This window comes from Drosophila bipectinata, chromosome XL (assembly GCF_030179905.1).
Source record: "Drosophila bipectinata strain 14024-0381.07 chromosome XL, DbipHiC1v2, whole genome shotgun sequence".
Classification (NCBI taxonomy): domain Eukaryota; kingdom Metazoa; phylum Arthropoda; class Insecta; order Diptera; family Drosophilidae; genus Drosophila; species Drosophila bipectinata.
This window is the reverse complement of record NC_091734.1, coordinates 12,112,566-12,125,214: the sequence shown is the minus strand read 5'-3', so window position 1 is coordinate 12,125,214 and position 12,649 is coordinate 12,112,566. Positions and strand designations below refer to the sequence as shown.

General features: G+C 36.8%; 1 protein-coding gene across 5 annotated transcripts in view; it reads left to right on the top strand.

Annotated features, from left to right (window-relative positions):
* Positions 1 to 12,337, top strand: part of norpA (no receptor potential A) — a 57,000-nt gene extending 44,663 nt beyond the window's left edge. For 3 of the 5 annotated variants that reach the window (XM_070278289.1, XM_070278309.1, XM_070278362.1), the window contains 11 exons: positions 72 to 218; positions 963 to 1,042; positions 3,439 to 3,675; positions 4,043 to 4,209; positions 4,279 to 4,583; positions 4,646 to 4,810; positions 4,867 to 5,233; positions 5,329 to 6,592; positions 6,653 to 6,809; positions 6,870 to 6,959; positions 8,416 to 12,337. In XM_070278289.1, the coding sequence (XP_070134390.1) occupies positions 72 to 218; positions 963 to 1,042; positions 3,439 to 3,675; positions 4,043 to 4,209; positions 4,279 to 4,583; positions 4,646 to 4,810; positions 4,867 to 5,233; positions 5,329 to 6,592; positions 6,653 to 6,809; positions 6,870 to 6,959; positions 8,416 to 8,484 (3,048 nt within the window). In that variant the 3' untranslated portion in view covers positions 8,485 to 12,337. Of the gene's footprint in view, positions 1 to 71; positions 219 to 962; positions 1,043 to 1,364; positions 1,445 to 3,438; positions 3,676 to 4,042; positions 4,210 to 4,278; positions 4,584 to 4,645; positions 4,811 to 4,866; positions 5,234 to 5,328; positions 6,593 to 6,652; positions 6,810 to 6,869; positions 6,960 to 8,415 lie in introns of all 5 variants that reach the window. The other 2 variants (XM_070278333.1, XM_070278343.1) reach the window with 2 other exon arrangements.
* The last annotated feature ends 312 nt before the right edge of the window (positions 12,338 to 12,649 follow it).

The window sequence follows — 12,649 nt, the reverse complement described above, 5'->3', positions numbered from 1 at the left end:
TGGCTGACACTGGCCGATTGTTATTTCACCAAGGACTAATGAATTTTGTTTATTTGGATTTTTTTTTACAGGATCCCAAGATACTCGACAAGGTGACAAAGAAAAACGGAACCAATATACCAGAGCTGGATAAGCGATCTCTCACGATCTGCTCGAACACGGACTATATCAATATAACATATCATCATGTTATTTGTCCAGATGCGGCAACAGCCAAGGTGAGTCTTCTAGTTACCACACCAAATCTATAATTTAATTATTGATCAAGAAGTTACTGACACTGTCAGGATTAAGAACAAGGACTATATCATCCTTTACATTTCCTTTTAAACTCAAAAAATAGATATTTTTTAAACAGTGACTATGGAGAGTATGAAGCTTATAGTATTTTTTAGAAAATTATCGTACATTAATAGTTACCTCCAATTAGCTGAATTTAATAAAATTAATGAATTAATGAATTTTAACCGCGCTTCTCATGGTGTATAGCTAAGAAACAAAATAAGAGTTCACATAAAATTAATACTAAAATAATAAAAAAATACTATAAAACTACAATCCATATTAATTAAAATGACAGCGCCCTCCTCCTCGCTTCTCATAAGGTTTAGTTAAAAAACCATATACGAATTCGGTAATAATTAATACCAAAATATTTTAAAATATATATTTAATATTTATACATATTGTACAGCCTTCCTCCTCGCTTCTCATAAGGTAGACCTACATAAGTCGAAAAATACCAAGAAAAAAATGTAATTTTACTTATTATTCTTGATTATTTTCTATTTTTTTGTGGTAAATTGTTTAAGAATCCCTATCAAATATTACCCATAAGTGTGTTTCGAAACCCATATAACAATAAGAACTATAACCTCGTAGAGGTCCAGCATACATAGTTGGCTAAAATACACTGAAAACAAATGACCGAACCATTCCGTATCTCGTATTTGTTCTTTTAGATCTGGCTAGATGGCATACGAAAAATCACACATAATGTCAAAGCGAACAATATCTGCCCCATGATGTGTCTGCGGAAACAGTAAGTGGGCGTGTTCACGGCCCTTTTTCTTGCCTTCCCCCACCACTTCACCACCTCGCAGCCACTTTCCTTTTCGTCCTGCATCCTGTGTATCCTTTCGCCTTGCCACATTAATTCCACTTGCTGCACCTCACTCGATTACACTGTGTACATAATTGCATCGATTGTTCTTGTTCTCTTGTTCTTCTTTCTGCATGCTGGTTCTTCTTTCTTTGCACTTTCTACTTTCTCTATTTGTTGTTGTTGCTGTTGCCATTTATTCTTTACTCTATCTCTTTCTATCCAACTATAATGCGCATTCTTTCGTTTGGCTCTATAAAAGAGCTGGCAAAAGAATTTGCGTCTCATCACGCATAACAATCGCGCCACAAATGTGTGTCCGCGTACCAATTTAATGAAACAGTAAGTATACTATAATTTTTAACAAAAAAAAATATATAAAAAAAAAAAAATAACCTCAAGACGTACTTGAACTCAGGGCTTAAGATTCCAACTCGACATCCATTAATGAAGTTATTTATTCAAACTAGTGCCTCTTCAAGCATTAAATGTTTTTCAACAATTTAGTTTGAATAAAATTCTATCTTACCATTTTTTTAAATTATTATTTTATAAGTATTTAAATAATAAATACATTTACAAAATATTGCTATTCATTATTGCCATTTAAACAAAATAAGTCCAAACCTCTTAGGTAAGTAAAGTTCCATATTTAATTTTCCTGGTATTTTACTTTTTGAACTGTATCATATTTAAAATCCAAAGAATTTTTTCATGTAATTTAAAACCCACTTTTTTCATTGAATTTCCTTTAAAAACTTTATCCTTTTCGAGTCAATTATTCGCATTCCAATGCTATTTATTTCCTGATTGGCGATTACAAAATACCAGGAACTTTAACTTCGCTGGAAAAACAAATGCAATTCGATCCCAGAACAGGAACTCTAGACCCCACAGGATCTCCACCCCACTTTTAATTACATATTTTATACTATATACTATTACGGTTGAGGTTTCTCCTCACCTTCAGCATAAAATATTTTCAATTTATTTGTAAAAGTATAGGAAAAGTAAAGGGTTTGAAACTCTGGGCTGGGTCTTTGTATTTTGGAAGGAAGGTGGGTGAGGTGGTTCCTTTTTTGTGTTTCTGGTAATATCATATTTGCGGGAAAAACAAAAGAAACTTTAAATGCTTAATTAAATTCGTGTTTAAGGATATTTCTGACTTTTAAAGCTTCGGGCTTGAGCTTGTGCGTGGGTGTTGAATTTTCACATAAAATCCGTACCTGGGCTCGGGCTCTCTAAAATTGGGTTAAAACGCCCAAACTTTGGCCAAGTCCTTCGAATGCTTTCAATGCATTTCAATGGCCACTGGCCAGGAGCAGGCAGCAGGCCAGAGGTAGGAGGCGGGAATCGAACTGTGTGGGTTCATTGGATATGCGTTGCCTGTTTCGAACTCAACCACCCACTCGTCCTTTCGGTTTTGTTAACTCGAGTGTGTGAAAAGGCTTTGGGGAACAGAGAGTGTTGGGCGGCCCTGCTACACCTACACAAGCCACTGAGAAAAATTAAGCTTTAAAATAATGATATTTTATCAAAAATTTTAGGTATAAACCTATTCAAAATATTGTCAGTACTATCTATATCTGATAATTTTATTTTGAAGAAAATTCGAAACTCTACCAACCGTTTTCCTCACTGTTCAGAGGTTAGCTGGGTTTGGGGCAAAGTTGCAAAGTGCATCCCAATGAACGAAGAGCCGTTTTAACCAACGAACAAGGTGGCAACACCTTGGTCCAAAGCCCACAGCCCACCACCCACCGCCCACAGGCCAAAGGGGGCGTGTCGCCCGTGTGTGCCATGTTTGTATTGCAAATTAGTTGTCCTAGTTTGCAATTTGTTTTTGATTGCATTATTTATGCGTCAGTCGACGCAATTACTTGACCCACTAGGATATCCACTAAACCGAAGCCCACTAAAAGCCCACCTTGGAATGCAAATATATTGACTGATAGCCGCTTTCAATATGTCAACTCGATTAATTATGAGTCTTGTTAATTATTTTCTCATGAACTTGATTGCCAATCAATTTTGTATTCATTCATTCGAATTTGGCAGCAATTTCTGGCCGATTTCGTGGCTAATTTTAGGATAATTTTCGATTAGTTTTTAATTTTCTAATTAAATGCCAAATAAGTAGATTAAAGAGTTAATTGAATTCTCAAGATGGTAAGTATAACTAGTTACCTTTCAAGTTGTAGTATTTGTAGTATTTCTTATTCACATTCTGTCTTCACCTATTAATCCCCTAAATCCTTTGCAAAATATTTCTAAATTTTTTAAAAAAATATTTTCTAAACTTAAAAAACATTTTTTTTTAAATAAAAATATAACAGTTGGATGCGTTTGAGTTATTGTGTGGAGAAAAGCGGCAAGATTCCGGTTAAAACATTGGCCAAAACCTTCGCCTCTGGCAAGACGGAGAAGCTGGTGTACACTTGCATCAAGGATGCAGGACTTCCGGATGACAAAAACGCCACCATGACCAAGGAGCAGTTCACCTTCGATAAGTTCTATGCACTTTACCACAAGGTCTGTCCACGAAACGATATCGAGGAGCTCTTTACGTCTATGTAAGTGCTATACTACTATTTTATAGTAGTAAACTATGTTGATGACTTAATGATGATACGATACCCGATACTTTGAAAAATACATTTCATAATTCTTGTATATTTTTAAGAAGCTGACAAACATAATCCTATAATCTTGAAACTATACAGTAGCATAGAGGCCCTTTTGGTCTTAAATCTATATAGTATAATCTATATTAGTCTTATATCTATCTGTAGTCCACACTAACCTATATTAAAGGCTTTTAAGCCAAAAAAAGGGAATAAAGTGTTATGCCCTGAGTATCGGGTATTGTATACTAACCCCTTAGTAACTCTATTCTTTAAAACAAAACTACTTACACTTAATATTTTATTCCTACTACAGCACCAAGGGCAAACAAGATTTTATTAGTCTAGAGCAGTTTATCCAGTTCATGAACGACAAACAGCGAGATCCTCGAATGAATGAGATTCTGTTTCCTCTCTACGAGGAGAAGCGATGCACGGAGATCATAAACGACTACGAGCTGGATGAGGAGAAAAAGAAAAGTGGTAAGTACATTAAATAACTAATAGTTCATTAAGATATTATTAATATTTTTAATACTTAAATCTCATTAGTTCAAATGTCGCTGGATGGATTCAAGCGCTACCTGATGTCCGATGAGAATGCGCCAGTGTTCCTGGACCGTTTGGACTTCTACATGGAGATGGATCAGCCTCTGGCCCACTACTACATAAATAGTTCGCATAACACCTACCTGTCCGGTCGACAGATCGGTGGAAAGAGCTCGGTGGAAATGTACCGCCAGACCCTGTTGGCGGGATGTCGCTGCGTGGAACTGGATTGCTGGAATGGAAAGGGCGAGGACGAGGAGCCGATTGTGACTCACGGTCACGCCTACTGCACGGAAATTCTCTTTAAGGTCTGGACTTTCTCTTAATTATAATTTAAACTTTTTTTAATAAAAAATATTTGAACTATCAGGACTGCATTCAGGCGATTGCAGACTGCGCCTTTGTGTCCTCGGAGTACCCGGTGATACTGTCCTTTGAGAACCACTGCAACCGAGCCCAGCAATACAAGTTGGCCAAATACTGTGATGACTTCTTCGGCGACCTGCTGTTGAAGGAGCCGCTGGCGGAGCATCCGGTTGGTTACCTCATCTGATCCCCAATTCTTGTCTCTTAATCGTGGTATCCTTGCAGCTGGACCCAGGACTACCGCTGCCGCCGCCGTGCAAGCTAAAACGCAAGATCCTGATCAAAAACAAGCGCATGAAGCCGGAGGTGGAGAAGGTCGAGCTGGAGCTCTGGCTGAAGGGCGAGCTGAAGACGGACGATGACCCGGAGGAGGATGCCAGTGCGGGCAAGCCTCCCGAGGCGGCCGCCGCCCCTGCCCCAGCACCGGAGGCTGCCGCCGCCGAGGGTGGTGCCGCCGAGGGAGGGGGTGGCGCAGAGGCCGAGGCAGCTGCCGCCAACTACAGTGGATCCACCACCAACGTACACCCCTGGCTCTCGTCCATGGTCAATTATGCCCAGCCCATCAAGTTCCAGGGCTTCGATAAGGCGATCGGTAAGGAATCCCCATCTTCTTAAGGCCCTGCTTGAAGAATCTCTATATATAGAAGATCTATAAGTAATACCCTCCATATTTCCTTCCCTTCATAGAGAAAAACATTGCCCACAACATGTCATCGTTTGCGGAATCGGCGGGCATGAACTATCTGAAGCAGAGCTCCATCGACTTTGTCAATTACAATAAGCGCCAGATGTCTAGGATCTATCCGAAGGGCACCAGGGCGGACTCGTCGAACTACATGCCGCAGGTGTTCTGGAACGCCGGCTGTCAGATGGTGTCCCTCAACTTCCAGACCTCCGATCTGCCCATGCAGCTCAACCAGGGCAAGTTCGAGTACAACGGAGGATGCGGCTACCTCCTGAAGCCGGACTTTATGCGGCGTGCGGACAAGGACTTTGATCCGTTTGCCGATGCCCCCGTGGACGGTGTGATTGCCGCCCAGTGCTCTGTCAAGGTGATAGCCGGGCAGTTCTTGTCGGACAAGAAGGTGGGCACCTACGTGGAGGTGGACATGTTCGGCCTGCCCTCGGACACGGTGAAAAAGGAGTTCCGCACCCGGTTGGTGCCCAACAACGGCCTCAACCCGGTCTACAACGAGGATGCGTTTGTGTTCCGTAAGGTGGTGCTCCCCGATCTGGCCGTGCTTCGGTTCGGAGTGTATGAGGAGAGCGGCAAGATGATCGGCCAGCGTATCCTGCCGCTGGATGGACTGCAGGCGGGCTATCGGCACGTGTCCCTGCGCACGGAGGCCAACTTCCCCATGTCCCTGCCGATGCTGTTCGTCAATATCGAACTTAAGATCTACGTACCTGACGGCTTCGAGGACTTCATGGCCATGTTGTCGGATCCCCGAGGATTCGCCGGAGCGGCCAAGCAGCAGAACGAGCAAATGAAGGCCCTGGGCATCGAGGAGCAGAGTGGCGGTGCCGCCCGAGACGCCGGCAAGGCCAAGGAGGAGGAGAAGAAGGAGCCCCCGTTGGTGTTCGAGCCGGTGACGCTGGAGTCGCTGCGCCAGGAGAAGGGCTTCCAGAAGGTCGGCAAGAAGCAGATCAAGGAGCTGGACACGCTGCGCAAGAAGCACGCCAAGGAGCGCACCTCCGTCCAGAAGACCCAGAACGCCGCCATCGACAAGCTCATCAAGGGCAAGAGCAAGGACGACATCCGGAACGATGCCAACATCAAGAACGCCATCAACGATCAGACCAAGCAGTGGACGGACATGATCGCCAGGCACCGCAAGGAGGAGTGGGACATGCTGCGCCAACACGTCCAGGACTCGCAGGATGCCATGAAGGCACTGATGCTCACCGTTCAGGCGGCCCAGATCAAGCAGCTCGAGGATCGACATGCCAGGTAAGAGTATTATCATTCTCCTTGTGGATACTCTATAACTCTACTATACTGTAACTCCAGGGACATTAAGGATCTGAATGCCAAGCAGGCCAAGACCTCGGCCGATACCGCCAAGGAAGTGCAGAACGACAAGACGCTGAAGACCAAGAACGAGAAGGATCGTCGCCTGCGTGAGAAACGTCAAAACAATGTGAAGCGTTTCATGGAAGAGAAAAAGGTAAAAGGATATTTTATTCCTTAAACTAGACTATATATAATATTTTGTATAAATTTTCAGCAAATCGGTGTTAAGCAGGGCCGTGCCATGGAGAAACTAAAGCTGGCCCATTCGAAGCAGATCGAGGAATTCAGTACCGATGTGCAAAAGGTACTGAACGAAACTCGGCCCCAGACCGACACTATAACCAGTATTGAGACTGTACTTTAGACAACCACACCTATATATCTGTATAGCTAGAGAGCGATAAACGATAAACGATAAACCATAAATCATAAATCATAAATCATAAACCAAACGATATAAATCGATAAGCGATAACTGAACAAATGCCATGATGATAGCAAAACCGTTAACTTTTCAAATCACAGTGAAGAAAAGCATCCCAGTCCCGAGAGAGAGAAAGAGAGGGAGAGCTAGAGAAGTAGAGAGAGAGAGAGAGAGAGAGAGAAAGAGTGTATGTGTAAGAGAGAAAGAGTATCGCCTGGGAATGCTTCTTCTGATCAACGATAACCGATAACCAAATAACTGCTAACACGATTAAAACGATAACCGATAACTGATAACTAACTGAAAAGAAACCTAACCTAAAACCGCAAGACCCATCCGTACTAACCCGAAAAGTAATCGAACAGTCAGTAGCTGCTAAACTTTCACACTAACCGATAAGATGTAATTATCTAACTACTTTCTATTTCGTGTATTATATACATGCATATATGTTTCAAGAATACATATCTATATATTTGTTGTTAAATGTTTTTTCATTTTGCTTCCATCGTGTGGCGTCTTTAAAATGTTGCGTTTTTTTTCTTCAAGATTTAAATGTGGAATGATTATTAAATAATTTCATTTTAAAACTAAACTTAAAAGTCAGATGCCTATTTTCATAAAATCTTTTAAAAGTACATAACAGCATTCCACTTTGGATTTTATAAATTTTTACATTTTTAAATAATTTTTTTCCTGTATCTTTGTTTTTTATGTTTTTTTACTTTATTTAAAAGCTGTTAAATTTTATAAAATCCTTAATATTATCAATTGAAGCTTTGTTATTTCACTTCTATGTGTCTTTTTTTTAGTTTTTGTGTTTAATGTGTCTTCTATAAATGGAACCTTTGGAATATTTCCCAAATCCCGCAGCTCTACTATCGAAATACTTCTCTGACTCTCTCTGTCTACTACTCGAGCCCTCTTTCTTTATCACTCACACTCTCTCTCTCTTTCTCTCTCTCGCTGTCTCTATCTTCATTAATATTTGGCTGTCTCTGTCTAAAAACATAACCTACCACGCCCCCTAACGCCTTGTCATTTATCGTTTGCTGTGTGGCCCTAAAAATATATTTAATAACTAACTATTTGAAACTAAAAAGTATATTTTTTGCTCTATCTCTGTCTCTCTCTCTCTCTATCTCTTTGTCTTTTTTACCTGTCTCTTTCCCACACACACAATTGCCCTGTTGCTTTGTCTCTTTCTGTGCCATTTGAAATACCCACACACACAATTTGTTTACTATTTTGCGAAATGTTTTTGTATTTGTTTTGTCACGCTGCCGCTGAAATCAACGCTTCCAACCTCTGCTGATACACTGAACAAAAAATCAAGCTTATGGACATGTACAAAATCGAGGAGGAGGCCTATAAGACGCAAGGAAAAACGGAGTTTTATGCCTAAAAAATACCGCGATCGCAGGTCAAAGGTTAGAAATTGCAAAACCGAAAATTTCAAAAAATTATGGGAGCACCACAAAAAAAAAAATCAAACTATTAATGAATGTATTAGATGATAATCCAGAAGATGCTAAAAGGATAAGCGGGAAAGAAGCAAAACATATATACTTCTTTATATACTGTATTTACACACACATACACAGCCACACTCACACAAACACACATAACCTATAAACATACATATATACTTAAAAAAAACTAGAATTGAAAAAAAAACTGGAGAGTCAACACTTTGTGCTTTATATTTATTTAAGATTCTGAAACTGTGTAAGAGGATCGTTATAACGGTCAGAGGAAGGACATAAAAAATTATGCAAAAAAAAAACTAAAAAGATTATTGTGTGAGTGTGTGGATAAAAAGAACTCTTAATGGGGCTTATCAAAAATAAGCATACACCCCTCTCTCGAATCCATTGTATTTTAATTTGAATAACTAAACAAAGATTACTAAAAATAATACCAAAAATAATACTTTATAGGTATTTTGTGCTAACAACACAATAAAGGTACACCGATAAGTTTAGACCACTAACTTCTCTCACATAACTGTTAGTTTCAGGGCTGTATTTGAAAAAGAAAATCTTTACAACACTGCACTTTCATACACAGTCTTTACCCCCCCAGAACCCCGATAGAAAAATGAATTAAAACAAGAAATTCGTACGTTTCAAGTGAACTACTTACATGAGTTTCCGATTTTCCACCTAATAGCTTAAAATAAATAAAAACAAAAAAACTATTTTCAAAAAAGAAGAAGTCGAACCCATAACCCAAACACTTAGATCTTCATATATACAGGCTATATATTGTACTTATTTTCCAACAAAAAAACCAAACAAAGAGAAAGAAAACCATAAGGTCAAATCAAAAGCATTTCTTTTGATAATAATAAATGTAATAGAATAAAAAATCAACTAAAATGCATTCACAGTCATAAAAAATAGTTAATAAAGTAAATGTTATAAAAACCTAAGTATTAAATGTGTAATTCAAACAATGAAACACCCCTACCGGCAGTTATATACATAAATATATATACAACACACTCAAAACCAAAACCAAAACACACATATATTATATATACTTATTTATTTATATGTATTTTTTTTTTTTGCAAGAATTCAAAAAATCAAACGAAAATATATTCAGTTATTTTTTTGAATGAATCAAAAGTTATGAAGATTTTGCAAAGTTTACAAACAACCAAAAAATAAACAACAACAAAACAATGAGTAGCCAAAACATATACATACATAAAATCTATTAGATATATACCAAAGTAAATGAAACAAGCAAGGAGTTGGAATTTTCGAAAATTCTCTTTCGAATATTTTTCGAGAATTCCACCTAAATGTCAGACCGTTTATGTTGCACTCCAAAATTTGCTGTTGCATGTATTGTAGTTGTTGCAAGAATACCAAAAAAAGTAAAACACTAAACTAAAAACAAAAAATACCAAAAAAAAAAAAGAAAATCTAGAAAAATTATTAAAATAAAAAGGCTAACGAGGAATAAGAACAAATGGAATAAGAATTGAAAGAATATCCATACAATGAAAAATGTTCAAAACGTTTATTTCTCTTGAATTAAATTGAATTTAAATTAAATTAAAATTAAAATTAAATTAAATTGTGCCCTTGAGTCGAAAAGAAGACATTGGAGAAGCGTTTACACTGTGCTATTAATGAAACGAAAACATTTAGTTAACTCATAAAAGGTAACTGTACTAAGCGATGTACTATATTTAACCTATGCCTACGACTATATATTTAGAGAATTGATCAAGTTTTTATGAATGTGATAAGCGGTTACATTTTATTACACGAAACGAACAACAGCCAGAGCAAAATTAAACAAGAAACATTGAAAAAAATTGAAAGCCAAGCAAAATTCAAAAATAACCCAATACTTTTGCCTTACCCAACACTGGTAGTTGTATTTCCCTCGCCTTGAGGAATTCTTAAGTTCTTTATTTTCATCTTTCACAAGAGGAGAACGAAAAATTGATTGCGAAGCTTTGTATGATATGTAATATAATGTGCCAATCTAAAAAAAAAAAAAACAAAAAGCATATGAAAATGTTAACAAAAAACCAGAAATGAAATTTAATGAATGGAACATCATCCAACTAAAATCACAACTAATTTATTTATTCAAATATATAATGTATACATTAGATAAAGGCCTAGCCCTCTTAGTTGACAATTCCTCGAATCTGGCACACAAGAAATTGTATTAAAAGAATATATATACTATATCCTGGCGTATTGGAAGTTGGAAAAAATATATTTTCGAAATTTTCTAAACTAAAAAGTGAATATTTCTCACTATGCAGCACTTATACAGGTCAATTAAATTGGTGATTTCCAAAAACTTTAAGCATTACTTCTCCAAAATGCCTGGATGTGTTTACACCTAGAGAAATAAATGTGTCAATTTTTTTTTTGATTTTTGATTTATAAACTTTTTTTTGTTTGTTTGTTTTTTTTTTGTCTTTAGTCTATGAAGAAGTGCTGGAGCAAAACAGGATATGCATGAAGATATAACGATGTAACCCACACTAGGGGCCACATTGATCTAGTTTGTAATTCTGTGAGAGTAACTAAAAAATAATATTAAACTAAAAATAAATAAGATCAATCCCCCGACCCCAGAATTATGGATTATGAATTAGCGGTAGCCAGTAGCGAGAACTCGTAATTGTATCTACTAAACTATATATTGATTTATTTTGTTTGTGAGCACGTGACAACAAAAAAATAATATAAAAAATAAAAAAAATATATAATATATATATATATATAACAAACAGAGAAAACCACCTTCTGTATAAATATTATTATGGATTATGGATTACGAGAACATAATGTTATGTCTATATTTTAATGAAAGGTCGCGATTACGAGATGGTTCGGAGAAATTAACTTATATTAACAATGCTGCGTATGAACTTATGATTATATACTATAAACTATATATTACACTATTATGATTACCGTTATTATCATTATTATGGTTAAAGAGGCGAGTAAAAGTTTAATTGCAATAAATTCAATTCCAGAGCAAGTCTACAGTATCCACTTCAAAATAAATATACAATTTTAAATGGGACTGATTTGCTAAAAATTCCTATTGTTTTTGTTACTGGATAATCTTTACTGTTTTTGGTTTTAATAAGTATTTTGGTGGAAAATATGATATATATATTTTTGTGGCCATCACGAAGCTCCCTCAAAAAGGGCAATTACTGTATGGATTAAGTTTTTAGTGCGCATATCATCGCATTTGAATTTGAATAACACCCTTCGGTCCTTGTAAAAATTAGTTTAGTTTTAATGGACGTTGATAATGATGTTGATAAGCAATCGATCCTATCAAGTGTTAATGTGGAAATATATAAATAAAAATAAACACTGAGATACAAAGAAATCGACTTGCCAAAAAAATAAATCTTAAAAACTCTGCAAAGAAAAAGAAAAGAAACTATGGAATTATATACCAGATTATATAGATGGACAAAATGCAGTTAAATGGATTCGTAATTGATGTTAACTATTGATTTTTCGTCTGATTTCCGTATGATGATTTTTTTTGGGGAAACGAGCAGAAAAGCATAAGCATACCAGTTAAATAAACTTTAAATACAAACACACAACTCGCTAAAAACAAAATAATTGAATGGGTTGCGCAGAAATTGTAAAAAAAAATCAAAGATAACTACAAAAAAATAGAAAAAAACAACTATGAAGTTACTGGGTGTTTTGGTGGTTATTGGAAATAAATCTTCTAAAGAAAAACCAATGTGTTGTGATTTTATTGGACTTACAGTGATGGGATTATAAGTTATGTTATTCTACTAAACATAGAAAAAGAATCATCTTTGACCCCATTAAGTACATATGGTATACTTTATTCTTGATTAGCATCGACAGCCGAGTACAGAGAGTACAAGATATAGAGCTATAGGATTTGACATGGAGACTCCACTACAAGTTAAAGTTTTAAGACAAATAGTGAAAGGTTCTTTTTAAAAAACTTTTTATGCCAAACTCTTTTAATAATTAATACATATCAAAACATGTGAAAAACAAATTTTTATATCTGCCGAT